A 20,645-nucleotide genomic window follows, 5' to 3' on the forward strand; every position below is an offset into this window, starting at 1 on the left:
GGAAATTAAAGTGTGAGTTATTCTCCTTTATTTCGTGTTTTAAGGAATCAAAGCGTGAGTTGTTTTCCTTATTTTTGGCGTGAGTTGTGTGTGGTTTGAGTTACTCATACGGGCTTGCAAAAGCTTACCGGGTTTGTTGTGTGGCAACCCGGTACACTATTCAAACGGTGTAGGGGTTAATCCTGCAGGTTAGGATAATCGGGGCTGAAGCGGAGGTAGCGCCTTTGCGGCTTTACGGTAGGATGCCATTTTGTAACTTTACCGTTGATTAAGGACTTCCGTTGTATAGTTACTCTGAGCTGCATTTACGTTTTATTTTGTTGTTGACAATCTATTTCGTAAGCATTGTAATATATAACTCTATGGAGCGAGTTTATATTAACTTTGAGGGTTCAGGGCATCAATATCTGTGTAAGTTAAAGGGAAAAAGATACCAGGTATTTTGTATTGATGACTGGACGTTCACGCATATATAATTATGGGGTTATATATATCGATTTTCATGTGTGTAAAATCAGGGGCGTGACATGAATAATCAAACATTGGACGAATAGGTTGGTAACCAAGTGATTGACTTGGAATTGCATGAACAATAAAAGCTGTTGGTGGAAATCCATAAGGAAAATGCGAGGGAATGTCATGTGATTGATTAGGCATTGCTTGTACACTAGAAGTTGTTGGTGGAAATCCATAAGGATAATGCGAGGGAATGCCTTGAGCACCAAAAGTTGTTGGAAATCCAGGATGTATGAAGGGCATATTTGATTGATTTTGATTAACCAATCCAATTGATCCTTATACATTATATACACAGTAATATAAGATTATTTCAACTTTCACAAAATTTGAGCTATAGATTTCATAAATGACAAAAATAACTTGAACATGTTCATATGAATTTGAAGGGCTAGTCTTCTCATGTTCATATGAGTTGGGTTCCTGAGAATCTATATATTGATAATAATTGTTACAATGGTTAGATATTGTATAGATAAACAAATAATGCACGATAAACAATACACATAGCATTTTCTACTAACCTTTTCTTTTAGATGGAGCTTTCCTTTTCTTTGATACAGAGACATTTTGTTCTTTAAGGGGTACTGGACTATCATCTTGTTCTTGTGGCACTGATGAAGATCTCGTTTTTGATTGCTTCTTAGATCCCAAATCATTATTTCTCTTACCTTTGCCACGCCTTCTACGCCTCTTAACTTTTGGATCACGCAAAACCAGATTTGCATTATTTTCATTCACTTGATCTTCTGAATCTATATCACAATTTGTTTCATGTTCTTGTCCAATGGATAAATTGCCATCCAATTCTGCCTCCAACTCCAACAATTTAGACTCTACCAAGGTGGATGATTGCTTATCCTTTGCACCTTTTGCTACAATTCTTTGTGCTATATAAGACAAGTGACTATATTGGAGTGCAAAAGATGCACTCCGATCACTAAAATTTGCTTCCCCATAACATTCAAGATCAACTCCTTGTCTAGCATCTCGTCTCCATCTTTTTAAGTAGTACTTGGATGGTAATGTTGACAAGCCTAACTCACGGAATAATTTTAATGCATGTGCACAAAGAATCCCTTCAAACTGAAATCTCTTACAACTACAATTAACTTACTGATTTGAAGGGGAATAGATGACTGACCTTCTCAAGTTTGGATTCCCTGGTCTTTGAACCACATATGATTCTATTCTCCCGTCATCACTCTCTAATTCCAGTATCAAGTCCAAACATTTTCGAAACTCTTCTTGAAAACGATTGAAACTCGCTTTTGTGTACATCTTTGCTGCTTCAACCTCCACTTTCCAATTAGACAGAAGTTTTCGCTTTCTTTGCGTAGTTGCAACTTCCGCGAGCCTCTCCTTTTCTCTTCGATCAACTAAAGCACGCTCATAGTGTACCACCCACTCACAAAGAATCAGGTTCTTATAAAAGAACTTTTTCAAAGTCTTGTTTATAGTTTCACTTCTCTGAGTTGTTGTCATACCTACAATAAAGCTGATGCATTACTGTCTCAACAAAAAAGACTAAAAAAGAAAGAAAAAAGACCAAGTAAATGCCTAAAAATTTAATTATTTAAGCCAACCATTATTACATTCTCAGGTCATCTTCTTATGGATCTTAAGAGCTTGTTATATAAGTATTGATTTGCTAGACTTAGAGTACAATAAAGTTTTTTCTGGTCCATATTTGTCTAGTGCCTAACCTTTGAATACGTGTATATATATATATATATATATATATATATATATATTAATTGACTCATAGTTAATAAACATAATGTGATAAACAACTACATAGAAGCAAGAACCCCAGAAAGCTTGATCTACATTATAAAAAATAAAAAATAAAAACGATCAAAAATAATTTAACCAAACAAAAATGGTCATGCCTGCACAAACGTTGCATCGGCCATAAATTTGTGCCCACTTCTCACGCAAGTTATACAAGTCTTTTAGCCACTCATTTTCTTTCAAATCATAGTAATCAAGTAGATCTTTCCAACTTGATTCAAACTCTTCAACACTCTCTGGATCATATATGCAACTTTTGAAAGATTGTGAAAATGTGGAGCACTTCGTAAAGACTTGACTCAAGTGTTTTGCAGCATTTTGATATATGTGCCACAAACAAAGACGATGGTGAGAATTAGGTAGTACTTCCTTAATTGCACTAGCAATCGATGCAGCTTGATCTGTAAATATTGTCTTTGGTTTTTTTCCTCCCATAGCTTGTAGGAAAACATCAAAGAACCATTTGCATGCCTCTGTGGTCTCCCCATCTAATAACCCACAGCCAAATAGAATTGTTTGACCATGATGATTAACTCCAACAATTGGAGCAGAAACCATGTCGTACTTGTTGGTTTTGAAGGTTGTATCAAAGACAACCGCATCACCAAATATAGCATAATCACTCCTTGATTTTCCATCACACAAAAAAAAACCACATATTTCATTGTCGATGTTTGTTCGAATTGCATAAAAAAATGACTTATCCTCCATTTGCTTCTTCTTAAAGTAATTAAGCAAACATTGAGCATCACCTTTTTTCAAAAACTTTGCCCGCCTTCTTTGAATGAAGTTATTGCAATCGGTCTGAAGGAAATTTAGATTTTCCGGTCCTCCTGCTTTGACGGTCAGGTATGAAAAGATCTGTGATGGTTTGAACCCTGCAAAGTGCATTTGATTCATCAAACCACCTTGAGAAGGTTCTATGGTTCTTTGTGACCTTAAGACATGTGAACTTGATTCAGGAACAAGATCATGGGTATGCTCAGCTTCAAACTTTGTGACAACAAATTTCCCATCTTCATTTAGTTTGATCTGAAGCACTGCCTTACATCCGAATCTTCTTTCTTCTCTTTTCTTCTCTGGAGTGTTCTTTTTTGTATAGAATCCTTCACAAGAGCAACAAAATTCTCTTTTCCATGTCACATTAGTATGCTTATATTTGTTGCTTCTCAGCCTTCGCACGCTAAACCCAACAACTCTAGCATATGAATTATAATAGTCATATGCATCTTGATCACTTTCAAAACTCATACCAAGAACTGGGATATTCTCACCTCTTACTTGCTTCTTACCATCCAAGATACATAAACCTTCTAAACCAGAATCCACGTGTTCATCATCACTGGGCACTTGAGTATCGCTACTAGCCTCTTGAGTATCATATTCAGGTTCCTCATTAGTCTCACCATCAATTGCATCATCTTCACATCCTCTTTGCTCATTCTCAGTGTTACTACAATGATGATAACAAGATTCATCGTCTTTATATTCCATGAATTTGGTGGTGTAGGCTCGTGTCCCAATTACTATGCACTCTGTCAATCTAACTAAAACAATTGTGTCAATACGTTTATGGATTACGTTTATTGCCAAAAGCAATCAAATTATCATCACTTTTTCTTTTCTTTTTTTGAATAAATGATTATCACTTTTTCTAGGTAAAACAGGTTCAGGTGGATAGAAAGGTTGAGAGAAAGAAAGTGCTACAGTGTAAAAGACAAGTACAAATAAAACAAAATATAGGTGGAGAGCACAGTAGCTTACCGTTGCCAATATAGGTTATGCAGAAGATCGATGAAGAACCAATCAGCACAGAAGATCGATGAAGAACCAGTCAGCCAAAAAAAAAAGATGAAGAACCAAACGTTTGTGAGAGGAGAGTGGACTGGAGAAAAAAGAAATAAAGAAGATGATGGTAGAAAACGTTGGTAGAAGAAAAAGAAAAGTCAGAGCAAGTAGAAGACAAAAAGGTTTAGTGTGTGTTTATTTAATGAATAATCTGGAAATTAGTTTTATATTATTAAGGGTTAACCATAGTTAACCTATGGTTATGAGCTAACATACATGGCAGATTTTGATTGGATGGTGGTATCACCACCATTAACCCCATGGTGAGCAAATTCAAATCCAGAGTGGAAGGAGGGGGAGCTTTGAGTTGCGATATTATTTCTAGTTTTCTATTGTTTATTTTGTTCGGAAGTGAGGTGGCAAGACACGTCGGTAACAGAGTCAGTGAATGTCTCACTCAGATTGGATTCGAATTAAGGTCCACCAGAATTATCATTTCAATGGAAGATTAATTCTCTACCGCAAACACACGAATCCGAACACCCTTCAAACCTACTATCAGAAAGTGATTTAAAGTTGAGACTTAAATATTAAAGTTAGATATTTTTAATTTTATTTATTATTTATTATTTTTTTTGGTTTTTGGAAAGGAGGGAAAATCATGTGATTCGTTCCGTGGAATAGAAGGAAGCTTGTGATGCGGGTTCTGTTTGGGGGAGCGGATCCTCTCCTAATCTCATTTCTCTCCTAACCTACCTAAGCTTTTCACTAGAGTTAGACACATGGCTAAAACAGTATCCAACGGTCCAAATCTCCTTGAGTTACTAATTTTACAATAATATCCTTTCCAAATGTTTGTCATGTTCTACATCTTCTCTATTCTTTTCTTCTTCCTCTCTTCTTGTCAGCTCCTACTCTATCTGTTCTTCTTTTATCAGACTATTCATACATATCCATGGCTTAACAATTCGACCCTAATCCAATTCATCTCAAATCATTATTGATTAGTTGCTGTTTGTATTATTGAAGAAGAAGAAACACGCTAAACCATCATCACTTACCCAAACACCAGAAAAGATTTAAACTTTCTCAATATTTGCCCAAATAAATCAAATAGGAAGAAGACCCAGATCAATTACCAAACACTCGAAGAAGAAAGAAAGCTTGGGTCCCCAATTCGCCCACTAAACCTTAAGAAAGAAACACACTAAACCCTCCTCAATTTTCCGGCGATACCTAATTCACCAAAACTCAGGGACTTGGACTTCCTCGCGCTTCGGTAAAGGCCAGAGGTTTGTTGAGTAGAGGCTCCTTGTCCATCTGGGCCGGTCGGAAAATTGATTTTGGTGTACTGGGTGTCGTTGGAAATTTGTACGATTGAAACTTTGTGGCTTTTCTTTTGGAGGAATGGGATTGCAAAGAAAAATAAGAACAGAGAAAAGACATGGTTTGAACTCGATGAAGAAGACAAAGGAGCAGGACTACTACTTGGTTGTGAAATAAGTCAGGATTAAAAAATTAAAATAAAAGTGTAGTGGGGAAAAATTGATCCAAGCCGTTAGATGTACTTATTAACACGTGTCATTATGTAGTTAAAAGCTTAGGTAGGTTAGGTTGATAACAAGCTTAGGAGAGGAGCCTCTCCCTCCCTACAAAGGCAGCAAACAAGAAATAGAGGTGTTCTTGGCCAAAATCCATCAAGCACCGGATCTAAACCTTCTGTAAGGGCATGAATCTTAGTTTCGGGAGATGCAGTGAAAGCGGCAGATTCTCGTAAGTCTGAGAGTGTTGACCAGACAACTTCTGTAAAATAGGTGGTAATTGCCCCAACACCTTTTGTGAGATCAGATACTATAAGTTATGCTAGCAACGTTGATGCCATTCAGAAGGATGTAAGCTCATCACCTCTTGCTACAGAGCAATTTGCTAAGGCTGGTGTAGCGGCTGTGAATTTTTTGTCAGATATAGTGAGTTATAAGATCCTTTGTCTGATGGGATGGGAATGCTTAATTTGCCAAAAAATACTTATGGTTCGTTCCACTGTGAGAGTTTCCAGTGTGAAGTCATCAAATGTAAAGTAGATAATTAATAGAGAGCATTTCACTAGTGTGCATCCAAAGCCATCTACTGAGAGAGCAGCGGCTTCAGAGACTACGAGTAATCATCAGGGATCAAGGGAAATGTTGATAATCCAGTTCTGTCAGAGGTCTAAATTATGTTCCATATAACAGGACAGAAAACTCGATCAGCAACGGCTCACAGTATATAGACTCCAGAAACTCATGATATAAGGGCTTTGCCAAGAAAATCAAAAGCTCAGCCAAACCACTTCGTTCCAGATTTCAGTTCCAATGTACAGATTTCAGATGCAGAGACTACGAGATGTGGCCCTAAAGAAAGATGAAAATGCCAACAGGGTTGCTCCATTCAACAGGCAGTGTGCGTACAAGGGGAATGTTGTTCAAAATGTGAAAATACAAGGACAGAATATGATTTTCTGGAAAACGAGGATTGCAGTGCACTGATCAATCCTTACTGGGCAGCAGAAACCAAAATAACAAACTAAACACCAGATTTTGGTTGCACAGTGAAAACCTCAAGTATGAGATTAAAAACACTGTGGGGCTCTTACTCTTGAGAACCCAAAATAAAGATCATCATATTGAAAAGGATATGTTCTTTTACAAACTTTGAATAGCACTAGCTCGGCTATAAGATTCACACAAAATCTAATACAAAGTTTGTCTTCCTTCTAGAACTCCTTCACTTGAACAATCTTCAAATCTTGTTCTTCTTTCTTCACAGTCTCCCTACTGATCTCGAGAGAGTATTATGCATATGAAACTATGATCACAAACACTTATACATGGACCAAGTGTTTTGACTCTTTGTGAAGACACAAACTCAAACAAACGTGCAAGACTCAAACCAAAAATTCTTGCCTCACTCAAGTCCCCTTTTGCCGAGTATATTACTGCAATATCTATTCAACCAGCGGCAACCACTCAAAACCAAACAGAAACAACCCTAATTAGACTTCTATTAGGAAAGAGCTTTTATTCCAAGATATCCACAAAATCCTAGAATACCTAGGGCTTAAAAACTACCCTTTTATTTATTAGAGAAAATCTTTTAAGAATGTGATTCCATAAAGCCCAAAATAACTTCCTAAAAACTGACTCCACATAAAGGGACTCTTTGTATGGGAATGCCAATACGACAGGTACAAGAGTTGTACCTACAATCTCCCCCTTTGGCATTCCTATACAAAACAACTTTACCCTATGAAAACTCCCCCTCAACAGGTACTTGAGAACTTTCCCTTATGAACACACCTGTCAATCCTGAAACACTTATCACACACACACATTGTGAAAACACACAAGATAGAATAATGTTATCATAGTTATGAATCTGCTTTCTCCCCCTTTTTGAATAGGAATGACAAAGGTAACTTACGTAGCGGAAGCAATGTAGAAGGAGGATCACAAATAGATGGGGCACAGTAGACACTAGCCCAAGTTGAATCAATCAGAGGAAGATAGACCAAGTATTAATACTCCCCCTATGTGTGATCATGCGATGAGAGATGCAAGAATGAAATGCAAACACACAATGAGTGGATTGTATCCAAATGCTAAGAACATATTTAATTCGCATAGCTTTTCCAATAAGAGCAATACCACTTAACCATAAACGAGTGTGCAACAAAATAAGTTCACACGAGTGAATTGATTCCGACAATCACAAGGTAAGATAGAGGGTGATCGAGTATTCTATACCTCTTGTTGTGAAGAGTGAACATATCTCAAGATGGGGTGAGTAATATTTGTGGAAACCTGAAAAGCAATGCTCACATACGAAACACATTTAAGCACATAAACTTGATTCCCCCTTATAACACCGTGTGGGCATGATTTTGAATTTTTCTTTTGGCCTTTCACACAAAGTAACATTTTTGCTCAAGAAGACTATGACCCATGTAACAAGTATTATGCTAGCAGCTCCCAAGTCAGAGGACTTTAGGGTACTAGATGTAACAAGGACATCCTAAAGAGCACATCTACTCGAGTCAATAGTTTCACAATTCAACGAGGTGACCAAACCATTCCCGTTTCTTCCCAATCCTCATATCGTTTGTCACGACCGAGGCCTGTTTACTTTGGGAATAACCTGACCATGCTCTATTAACCAACTACACTTTTTTTTTTATATCAAGGAGCAACCAACAAGAGTAATTTCGTACATAAGCAATGAGAACAAGCCAACCATCAATTAAGACTTACCACCACTTAGAGTATGTGTGCATGTGAGGTTTCAAGATTGTAGAGAATATGTTGTTCAAGCTCACAATTACAGAGTGACGTAAGAACAAGTTCAAAACGTGCTAGGCACCTTATTGCACACAGATTTAAAGAAAATAGTATGGCCCTTGTCAATCTAAGTTCAAAATAATCGGTCAGACACTCGGGGATATAAACCACTATTTTTCAATCCTAAATTTCCAGAAACTGAACCTAACAATGCAAAAACGTAAAGAAAGTGCACCTATACTATCATGAAGACATACACCATGAATGCATGCAAAATGGATCAAGTGAAGTGAGAGTATCAATACTTAGAGCATCCACCAACGGTGCTTTTAAGTGATTCAAATTAAGTTATGTCTAAAGCCTAGTAAAATAATTTGCCAATTTGTGATTAGTAGGAACAAAAGCACGCTCAAGAATATTATCAAGATTATCCATATGAGTAGAAAAACGATTATTTGAACCTTTTTTAATCCAGATTTGCCTCTGCTTCGTTTTTGTTTCCCGATCCACGGGGATTGAAGCCAGCTTTGCAATCCTGGTGATCAGATTCAGACCCTCTTTCAACTCAGCTTGCAGCGAAGTAGATGAGTTAATTCTCAACGTTTTCCTCTGATTTTGAGTAACCCTGCGAAGTATATTGCACCTAGGATGTATGTGTCCTAATTTTCCATAATAATGACAAGTAGGAACAAAGTTTTTGGAGTTGTGAATATACCTGGGCTGACGCACAGACATGTGACTGTCAGAACTTACCTGAGCACCTTTTTGATGGGTTTGAAGGGCTAAATTTGCCTCTGATCTTTTGGGCAACTTGGGACCAAAATCATTGTTATTTGAAGCTTGTGACTGATCCAATGAACTTTCACATTCCACACCTTTAACAAAGGTTAAAGGCTTGCAAGACTTACCTTCATAACCTAACCCTTCTTTGTTGCCATGAGTTTTACCAAAGCCCATCATCTTGGAGACCTTTTCAGACCCAATAGAGAACTTGTTGAAGCTTTCCTTGACTTTGAATAGCTCATCCTGCAATTTCTCATTTTCAAGGGTTAGTGAAACATTTAGAGTAGACTGAGCCTTGAGTTCAACCTGCAAAATTTTGATTTTGTTTATAAGCTCATCATGCTTCTTGTCCCAATTTTAAGATTTGACCTCACCCTGCAAAATTTTAATCTTATCATCAAGATCAGTATGTTCTTCTTCCCATTCTTTTAAAGAAGTACCAAATTTTTGCTCAATTTTCATCTTTTCCACTCTTAAAGATTCAATTTCTTCTTCAAGTTTTTTATTTTTTCGAAGAACAATTTTGGTAGCATTATACAATTGCTTACACTTTTCATTTGCTTCTTCATCAAGAGTATCATCTTCCAAGTCAGAATCATCAGAAAAATCAATATTAAGAGAAGAAGTAAGAGCAAGATTTACCTCTTCATTCTCAGATTGAGAGCCTTCATCACTATCACTCCAAGTAGATTTTAGAGCCTTGTTTCCACGCAAATTATACCTTTTATTTCCACAATCTGCAGCAAGGTGACCAATTCCACCACACTCAAAGCATTTAGGTTTGTTAGGCAAAATTTTCGAAGAGTTTCCAAAGGATTTGTTTTTTAAAATTTTTTTGAACTCTTTTCTCAACAAAGCTAAATCCACAGAATCATCAACAATATAATCTTTCTTTTTAACAGAAGAAAAAGCAATATTTTTTACCTTTTTCTCTGGCTTGATCCTCATCTCAAAGGTTTTGAGATTACATATCAGTTCGTCAAGAGAATAGGTGTCCAGGTCTTGAGTCTCCTCTATGGAAATTTGCTTGGCTTGAAATTTTGAAGGAAGAGCTCTGAGAAATTTCTTGACTATTCGATGCTCCTCAAATGGATCATCAAGGCTACAGCATTGGTTTGTCACATTGAGAAGTTGAGCATGAAAATCATCAATTGATTCATCTTCCCCCATGGTCATGTTCTCAAATTCCAATACGAGTCTTTGAAGCTTCTGACCTCTAACCTTCTTGTTTCCCTCATAAGTAACCTGAAGTAGATCCCAAGCTTGTTTGACTATGTCACAGTGGCTAATTCTCACCCTCTCCTTCTTGAACAAAGCTGTGAATAGTGAATTCCTTGCCTTAAAGTCACAAGTTCTATCATGAACTTCTTCTTCTGTCCATTCCTTCCTAGGTTTGAGAACCCTTGCAGAGGACCCTTCTACTTTCTTTGAATCTTCTGCCTTGGTTGGGTGTTCCCATTCATTCTCAACTATATTCCACATGTTTTCATCTTGAGAGTAGAGAAAAGCCCCCATCATAATCTTCCATTGTGAATAGTCTTCACCATCAAACAAAGGCAGGCAATTTATAGAACTAGAGGCTCTATTATATTCATGTTCCATCCTTGACCACGGATCAACTAAAAAAGCTTTAGAACTTGCTCTGATACCAAATGAAAATACAAGGACAGAATATGATTTTCTGGAAAACGAGGATTGCAGTGCACTGATCAATCCTTACTGGGCAGCAGAAACCAAAATAACAAACTAAACACCAGATTTTGGTTGCACAGTGAAAACCTCAAGTATGAGATTAAAAACACTGTGGGGCTCTTACTCTTGAGAACCCAAAATAAAGATCATCATATTGAAAAGGATATGTTCTTTTACAAACTTTGAATAGCACTAGCTCGGCTATAAGATTCACACAAAATCTAATACAAAGTTTGTCTTCCTTCTAGAACTCCTTCACTTGAACAATCTTCAAATCTTGTTCTTCTTTCTTCACAGTCTCCCTACTGATCTCGAGAGAGTATTATGCATATGAAACTATGATCACAAACACTTATACATGGACCAAGTGTTTTGACTCTTTGTGAAGACACAAACTCAAACAAACGTGCAAGACTCAAACCAAAAATTCTTGCCTCACTCAAGTCCCCCTTTTGCCGAGTATATTACTGCAATATCTATTCAACCAGCGGCAACCACTCAAAACCAAACAGAAACAACCCTAATTAGACTTCTATTAGGAAAGAGCTTTTATTCCAAGATATCCACAAAATCCTAGAATACCTAGGGCTTAAAAACTACCCTTTTATTTATTAGAGAAAATCTTTTAAGAATTTGATTCCATAAAGCCCAAAATAACTTCCTAAAAACTGACTCCACATAAAGGGACTCTTTGTATGGGAATGCCAATACGACAGGTACAAGAGTTGTACCTACAAAATGTATCTCACATATTGCAACAGCTTAAATGGGGCCCTTCTGCAGAGTCAGCTGTTGGAAGTCTCAACTGTTCAATGGGACGCATATCAAGCCAACCAGATTTTGAAGCAACTTCAAGATCATTCTGCTGCTCTTGGATTTTTAATTGGTTAAAACAACAAGCAGGATTCAGGCATGATGGGCACACTTACACCACCATGGTTGGCATCCTTGGTCGTGCCAGGCAATGACAGTAAGATCTTGAATTATATTAGGATCCGGCCAAATTAGAACCTTACACGGCGACCCGACAATCGATGTCCTTGGCTTTCTAGAAGTATTCTTTGTCAAAGTCGAAGAAACCAATGATGTAAAGGTTAACTGTTATAAGACTGCATAGGCCAATGAAATCAGAGGGACAAATAGGCTTTATTGCGTGTGTCGCTTGTGTGCATGAAGAATTCACGTCATTGCCAATAAAAAAAACAAAAATTACATAGTGAATGATAGATTTGATGACAAGAAATTGAGTTTAGCAAAGGACTTATGCTTTGTAGAGATCAATGACCGCTCATATCCCTTGCAAAGTACAAACACACTCACATCCTAAACCACCATGAGAAAGCAACGCTCGACAATGACAAAGTTTGTTTGCAGTGAAGACATCAGTTAGGTTAAAACGAAGTGTTCTCATTATTTAGTTTCAAAACTGAAACTCTACTTTACCAAATTTGTACCTCTAATGTTCAATATTTAAAAAGAAAGATAAACAACTAAGATGATGTAGTGTTAGTAAGTATAGAATGCAAATCAAACTAACGAGTAAAAGATTCGTCTCCACTTTTTCCGAACGTAAATATACGCAACAATCGTAAAACTATGAAGATTTTCTATAAACGAAAAAAATAAAAAAAGGAAAAAAAATCAGAGAGATTGCCTTACCCTACTATACTCTCTCCTCACACAAAAATAAAAGAAAAATGGACCTATATAAGAATCCCAACCCATATTTTGTATGAATTACCTTAATCTCGCCCTTTTCTTAATCCCGTTCCATGGGCACTACTCCTAGTAGTAGATAGTCCCTCTCTCTGCATTTCTCTCTCGTCTTGATCACACCGCCGATCTTGTGAAATTCCATTTCTACCCTCACCAGCAGCGATTGAGCCGATTGTCGATGGGTAACTGGATCAGATATTGTTCACTGCTTTTTATGTTTGCAGGTCATGAAACTGACTCAGAAAGTGACCCAGGTTAGTTTGGAAACTTTGCTAGTGATCCAGAAGGTGTAAATAAACATAAAACAAATAGTGAATAGTATCTGACCTAGAAACCCAAGGGGTGAACTTACTCTTAGGAAAATAAGTGAAATTATATAAAATTTCTCAAAACTAAAAAGTATAAAAAAAATTTTAAAAAAAATCAGCATGTGGGCTTCGGCCTAGTCTCATTCAGTTTGTCCGAAGGACCACTCCACACATCTCAGCCTCATAGCATTAAGCGATAGGACTCCAACTCAGCAGAGCTCACCTGTTTCCAAGCATGCGTCTCTGGCTGGCATGGGGACTTTCCTGGGCCTGATTCTTCTTTAAGAATAGCAGCCCGATCGCTTTGTCCAGTGGTGATGTTGCACTCGTTGAGTTACAAGCTTTATAAAAGCCCATACCATCGAACACATTCCGATGTGGGACTGGCGAATGCTTCCCAAGTTCACATGCTAAGGGATTGTGTTCTCTCGATGCTTGTTTGGTTATGTAAGTGCAATCCGGAAGAGGAAGAACCAAAACACTGTGGTTCCCATAAGCTTCGAAAGACAATATGAACTAGCTTCTACTCCAAATGTTATACACCATTAACATGCAGCTTTACTCCACTAAAAATCCTTCAAACTCTACAGTTAAAATCATTGGAGGAAACTACTCCATGCCAACTATCCACATCCACTTTACGTGCAATATTCTTCAAATATCCTAATGCTATAAACTACTCCATGTCAACTATCATAATCATTTGTGTAGGTGAAGAAGCACCTCCTGCTGGTACTGAGAAATTACCAAGAAGTTACTACTCTCAAGTGAAGTGTGGTAGATGCCACAAAAGAGGCACAATGTTAGAACCTGTTTGAGAAGGAATCAGGTATTACATTAGCTTTCATCGACCATTTTTATGAATTATGGGCCCAGGAATATGGATTATAATGTATATTGTGTCAAATGCAGGGGAATGTGGAGAATAAGCAAATGTAGGGGAATAGTGGAGCTGTCAATCAGCAGCAGCAACCCCAAGCTCAAGGGAATTTGGGGAGAGGAGGGGGGCTGTGAATCAGCAACAGCAGCAACCCCAAGCTCAAAATGTTGAAGCACCTCAGAATCATCAACAACAACTCCAGGTTTCAAGGGAGGATGTTGAGGTTCCAGCTCCTGCAGAGCCACCACAGGTTAATTCTGAGACTATTAGTGGACCTCTGAATGTTGATCACTTCAATGTAATGCCATCACAAAATTCCACCAATAATGTTCAGCAGACACAAGTATAGTTTGTGGTTGTTGTGGTCTGTAGTTGAATTTGATTAGTAAACTAGCATTTCTGAATGTTTTGGAATTGTCATCTTCTGGTAAATCAGCAACCTAGAGCCTCTTCCATGCCTCTCTTTTCAAGAAAAGGGTTCAAATCCCCAGCAAGAAGAATCAAATTCCCAAAGAACCCTAGACAAGAGTCTACTTCTTACACTGCCTCTAGAACTGGAAGTAAGAAGGCCAATTGGAAGTACTGAGCCGATTACGAAGATTGAAGAATGCTTTTGGAACCCACTGTTTTTGTTTTTGTGTACCCAACTATTTTTCTGATGGCATTTACTTTTGCTTAGATGGAACATTCAAAAATCCCTCGTTAATTGCTTCTTGTAAGCATTTTGTTGTAATAGCTGGGTGCTTAGTGGTTTGGACATGTTTATGATGAATATATGCATCAATGGAAGTATTTGGATTTGCTTTATCCTTTCTGGTTCTGGTAATTTGTTGTTTGTCTTTTGTGAATCAAGTTGGAGGAAATCAGTTGTCATCTGGAGCTAATCAAATAGCTTTTGTTGTTTGTCTCTACTGGAGCTTATTCAGTAAATATAGGAGCACAGAAATCTTACTAGAGTAGCTTTTGTTGCTAGTGATAATAGCTTTTGTGATCTTGTCGGAGACTACCTGAAATTTCAGCAGAGTAGCTTTTGTGGTCGCCGGAGTTCACTGGAAGTTGGCCGGAGTTCGCTGGAGGTCGGCCTGAGACCCGCCAGAGATGATCAGAGACCTCGCCAGAGAGGAGAGAGAGAATGAATGTTGATTTTGTACTCTAGTGGCATTTATGTAAATATATTAGTTTTTAATATCCAAAATATAACATCTTTTTTAATCTAGTGGCCTTATGAAGGAAAAAACTAGTTGGTGGCCTTATGGCTAAAAAAACATTCTAAGATGCACTTATATGTAATTAACCCTTAAAACTATAAGTCACATATAATAAGACATGTTATCTTTGAGCAAAAGAAAATAAAAAAAGCATCCAACTCTGGACCTGATGCCGAACATCCATCACTAGCAGGATCCTCTGTTCCTACTCCTTCCGTCATAGTGTCGATTGATCAAATCTAATGACCTGGCCAATCGCAGACCCTATCAGAGTTAGGGTTGCTTTGTTACAAAGGGCTATCGACAGTCCCTTCACCACCACCCAAGTCTCCAACTTCCACAGCGGGACTGTTTCTAGTTTCCACCGAACCAATCCCATCATAGTCTCCAAGCAACAACATCGTATTCCTGTAAAACCACGGCCCGCCATGCAGAGCCTTATTGCGATCCGCTTTGTGATCAAACTGAAAAAGAAATCGATCTCCAACATCCTAGACGGAGAGATCCGATTTCACACGCCAAATTTGAGGGTATAGTCCCTTTGAAACCAGGGAATAGAGTCTTATTCCCGAGTAGGTGCCCAACCATATACCAGTGTTTCCCTTTCCCAGACTTGTGCCTCTGACTCGGACACACAATGGGCGTAGGCGCGTGGATGGGTTGTGGCCCATGGATTATGTTTGTTGGCAACAAAAAAACATAATCCAATGAGCTTCCTCAACGTACGCACCAATGAGTCGGTAGCCCTAGCTTGCTTAACCTTTACCGACATTGTTAAGGTAAATTTCCGGTATGAAATTACCATGCTATTTATTTCGTACTTTCATGGTCTTCTATTGCATGCTAGAATGTTGGTGAATCACAACTTGAGTTTCGGTACGTGGAAGTGGAAGTCAACGACCTATTTCTGTCAAAACTTATTGACCACTTCATTATGATTCTTTTCTGCAAAGAATCTGAATTAATTAAGTAATGTTAATCTTTTAAAGAATTTAAATAGTAATATTCTCCAAAGGGAATTGGATTAGACCAAATTAAAATCAATTTGTTAACATCTTTATCAATTAGATTTATTTGTGCAAATGTTAAATTATTGTGCCTTGGACCATTTTGGGTCAATTTTGTTTATAATTTTTGTTCCACTACAAGTAAAAATAACAAATAAAAAATAAAATAAAAGATGAACTAAATTTGTAGCGATCTCCTGAAGTCGATAAGTCAAATAGATTTAGATAGGAAACACAAACCTGGCTTGATAGATTTACCACAGTCAATTTTGTTTATAATTTTTGTTCTACTACAAATAAAAATAAAAATAAAAATAAAAATAATAAATAAAATAAAAGTGTGCACTAAATTCGTAGTCATCTTTTGAATTCGATCACTCAAGTAGATTAATATAGGAATCACAAACTTGGCTTGATAGATTTATCGTTATTTATAGCCAGCGAATGCGTTTTCATCATTCCTTCACTGGTATAATACTGCAACGCGTTCACCAAAAATATAATACTGCAACAGACGTACAGTGAGAATGCTTTCGTAGCCGTAAGATGAGTACGTCACTACAGTGAGAATGCTGCAACGGTCGTAACTAAGTGTACTACTAGCATCTTCCCTGCTTCAGTGTAAGTAGGCTTTAGCATGCAAGGTGATGTGCAAACATTAGCTTTGCGATTTTCAAAAATTCTTCAAAACTCAATTGTTACACAACCCATCTTCGACTTGTCAATAGTACTTTCTTTGCTGGCAATCGATTTGATCCGACAGTTTCTGTAATACACCTTGCAGTTAGACAATATATGCGTAGGTCAACCTTTAGTGCCCTGGAAGAAAACGTGGGAAGCAATGTCAGGTTGATTCTTGATGTTCTGAGCAGTAATCTTGGCATAAGCCAAAGAAAATGGCATTCTGCTTTCATTACCATCTACTGCTCTAGAGCGTTCCTCTCTTTACGACCTTCTACTCTTCCCAAACATACCAACTCCACATTCATGTCTTGCACCCTCTCTTACGCCATTGTTAAGGTCAAGCCAGTCTCGGTTCCAGCCACTAATAATGAAGGGCAATGATATAGGGTCTCAATAGGGCCTAAGATTTATGGCCTCAATTCCTAGGTGTCATGTCATGTAAGCAAATACAAATTTTATTTTCAATTCCACATAGTAAATCTTGCCACATCATACTATTGCAACACCAACTTTACCCTTTATATTTCCTTCTAGATGTTTGAGGGTGAATTAATTATATTAATGAATTAATTAAATTAGTTAATCTATGTATTAATTTAAGAGATATGTCTACAAACCCTTTGACAAATATTTTTCTTCATTTAATTAAATTCCTTTTATCTCCTGAGCCGTCGCCGCCAGCCTCACACTCTGAGTTCTTATTAGGCATTCCTCCGATCTCCATCGACTCAGGTGTGCGAAAGTTTTATGTTTGTTGAATTATATGCTTATGAAAAACTGATTATGGTTATGCGTAGAATCGGACAAGTTAGGAATTATTTGTATAAATTTGGGATTTCAATTCAATTATATAATTCTTGTGTCCTTGGGTAATCTTTCTGGGGATAAATAACTTTTGATAAAACAGGAATGATGATGATGATTCCATGTTGTAGTCTAAATAGTGATTTAATTATTAGAGTAAAGGAAAACGGAGGAAATTCATCCGAGTGAAAGATCCAGTAGAGAACAAAATAGACATATTTATTCTGTGCTCCGATATTTACTCAAGTAGCTTTCATGGATTCGTCCTTGTTCATTCTCAACTGCTCAAAGGGACTAATTTTGTTGTACTATCTATGTTCAGCTCCGTCCATAACAAGAAGATGATAAACGAGGCAGAAGAAGAAGCAATGTCTCTTTATATCATGACGCAATATGAGGACGGCCCGCACTTTGGATCGTCGTATGAATTTAATTTATGTAAGCAAGACTCCTTTCGACCTTTAGCACAGTTCAGGGATGAGGATGTTAGCCTTCCGTTAAGTTGGAAATTTTGCTCCTTGGATACCAACAACATATGTCTATTGCCAGATAGTTGTCCACCTCCTGATGATGTGTTGAACCCCTTGTCTGGATATATGTTCAATCTTGATACCAAGAAATGTCATTTAATCAAGCCGCCCGTTGCTCCCAAATGGGACGGACCTGTTGTATCTGCATGTGGGAAACTTTACTCTATTACGGATCCATACTGCTCATTTGATGTGCCAGAGCCCTCTTTCGAGCGATATGATCCTTACAGGTGTCGTTGGGAAACTCGGAAATCTTTTCCTTATGGTAAACATTGCTCCAAACAAAGGATTGGGGGTCATGCCGTTTGTGATGGACTCATCCTGTATAATATAATCTCTTCTGTTGGACTCATTCTGGAGGATAATCCATTCTCTTTCTCTAGAAAATATCAAGATGAACTGTGGGCTTATGATGTAACACTGGATGAATGGCTTCCAGTTAGGGTCGAGAACACAGATTGCTATAGTTTCCGAGGACCGGCTGTATGTGCGGACAAGACTATCTATGCGCTATCAAGCAGCTTGGCTGTTATGGCACTCTCTATCACAAGGCATGAAAATCTTGTTACCTGCTCTCTAAAGTCACAGTTTGTTTGTCCAGAGTTTGAGGACTTTCGACCAGGCGCACGAAGAATGGAGCGTTTGATTTATTTGGGTGACCTGAACTTTTGTCTTGTTCAGACTGGGTTTCAGTATGACATTAGATCCAGTCAATCTCTTAAAATTACCACATTTCACCTTGTGGGAGAAACCAATATCAAAATCGAACGTTCATTCGTTTATGAGGTGCCTCTTGAGGGTTGTATGAGATTCACAATTGGACATTGCTTTATCTAGTAAGCTCCTTCCCGACCATTTAGTTTTATCCACTTCAATTTAAAATAGATTGCGAGTCTTGTTTATTTGGAATGTCATATAAGCATATGTTTCTGATTGTTTTATGTCTCTGTACTTTTAAACGCATTGAACCAGAAGAGGTGGCTAGTCGCATCTGTTAGCGTGAGGAAAACACGGAAACCACAAAACATGGAAAAGTAAAAGCAACCTGTTTTGTGGATCTGTCTATTACCTCCACTGTTAGAATAGTGTGCACCATGTATATAATTACCTCTTCTGAGTAAGAGCCAGACAGAGATATGAATTCAATCTTCTTCTGTTAAACATCAATACAAATTATTCTCCTAATCTTGTTATCTTTGACTTGGTACCAGAGCAGGCAGCCTTCATCTTTCCAGATCGGTGTCACTCCAAAAGACGTCGTCCTTCATCTGTCCCAAAGATCGGACTCATCATCTGTCACCAGACCAGCCCACCCCAACTCACGACCAGACTAGCTTCAGCATCCCTCCAGATCGGCCTCCACTAGATCGATCATTTCTGCCCAGTTGGATTGCCTGCTACACAGATCCCACCACCGTCGCCGAACAGCCAAATCGATCTTCCGGATTGATCATTCTTCACCGTCAGCTTGTCCAGTTCGTCTTTTTCTTGGACTTCACCACCGTCATCTTCGGGTCGCGTCACTTCATCTCAGTCGCACAACCCGTCTTCTGCAACAGATCCGGCATCAGACTAGATCACCGTCGGGTTTGTCGTTGCCTAGACCCGTCATTCACTTCCTCAACTCAGGCCGACGTTGTTCCTTGGTTTCTTGAGAGAGAAAGAAAGAGGAGAAGAAAAGAAGAGGACGCAGGGTGTGGGACGAAGCAAAAGCCATAAGCAACAAGTTTATACCGGTATTTGCACGCGGCTGCTGCACCTCCTTAGCACTAGAGCACGCCTGCTGCACTTCCAGACCACCCTGCACTTCCAGCACAAAAGAAACAGAAAAGATGCACTTGTCTTGTACCCACAGTCAAGTGAACCCCTTTTAGTCATTCTTTATCCTTTCTCCATCCAATACCACGTGACAACCCACTTTCCACCTCCATTTTTTAATACCCACACATCCCTTTTCTTTTACCACCAGATCATCCCTACACTTCCTTTTTATTTTATAACCCACTTTCCACCTCCATTTTTTTTTAATACCCACACAACCCTTTTCTTTTACCACCATCCCTACACTTCCTTTTTATTTTATTTTCTTGTCCACTTTTGCTTTATCTCAAATTGGAGCAAAAAAGATGGTAGCAATTCCACACAAAAAAAAAAAAAATCTATTATTATTGCACGATCTATTATTGTTATTCCGCTGCATACTCTGTGATTGTGTGTTTTTTGCTATTGTATTATTGCAATGGGTGGTGATGACAGTGAAGGTCAGAGTTCCAAAATCAATGAGGTCCAAAAAGTTGAGGTTTCTGTCCGAAGTTCAGACGGTGTTTCTTTTGGGGGTCCGAAACTCAATGGTACCAACTTTCGAACGTGGAAGAAGATTATGTCTGTCCAGTTTCGTGGCATACACAAGATGGGGCATGTGACTGGAACAACCAAAGCTCCTAGTGAGGAGGATGTGGATGGCTATACTAAGTGGGAGGATGATGATGGATCTGTGATGGCGATCTTATTCAAAGCTATGACTGAAGATGTGCTACAGTTGGTAGAAGGGTGTGAGACTGCGGAAGCAATATGGAAGACATTAGAGGATCTGTATACAAATGAGTCTGATTTTATACATGT

The 20,645-nt window shown here is 38.2% G+C and overlaps 2 protein-coding genes across 5 annotated transcripts; one reads left to right on the forward strand and one right to left on the reverse strand.

Annotated features, from left to right (window-relative positions):
* Nucleotides 1-1,035: 1,035 nt before the first annotated feature.
* On the reverse strand, nucleotides 1,036-3,804 carry LOC112198647 (protein FAR1-RELATED SEQUENCE 5-like). The gene is made up of 3 exons (XM_024339784.1): nucleotides 2,409-3,804; nucleotides 1,661-2,003; nucleotides 1,036-1,423 (listed from the first exon to the last, which is right to left on the reverse strand). The coding sequence occupies exons 1-3, from the start codon at nucleotides 3,802-3,804 to the stop codon at nucleotides 1,036-1,038; spliced, it is 2,127 nt and encodes a 708-aa protein (XP_024195552.1).
* A 13,513-nt stretch (nucleotides 3,805-17,317) lies between these two features.
* Nucleotides 17,318-20,201, forward strand: LOC112196576. Of its 4 annotated transcripts, none has more exons than XR_005810132.1 (4): nucleotides 17,318-17,421; nucleotides 17,816-18,859; nucleotides 18,996-19,140; nucleotides 19,235-20,201. XR_005810132.1 is itself a non-coding variant. In XM_040518671.1 (3 exons), coding segments are annotated over exons 2-3 (1,026 nt in total). In that variant the 5' UTR covers nucleotides 17,318-17,421; nucleotides 17,816-17,834; the 3' UTR covers nucleotides 19,236-20,201. The 4 variants fall into 4 exon arrangements, 2 of the variants coding, with proteins under 2 accessions (XP_040374605.1, XP_040374606.1); XR_005810133.1 differs by having other exon boundaries at nucleotides 19,240-20,201; XM_040518671.1 differs by lacking the exon at nucleotides 18,996-19,140.
* The last annotated feature ends 444 nt before the right edge of the window (nucleotides 20,202-20,645 follow it).

Source organism: Rosa chinensis, chromosome 4, assembly GCF_002994745.2.
Source record: "Rosa chinensis cultivar Old Blush chromosome 4, RchiOBHm-V2, whole genome shotgun sequence".
Lineage (NCBI taxonomy): Eukaryota > Viridiplantae > Streptophyta > Magnoliopsida > Rosales > Rosaceae > Rosa > Rosa chinensis.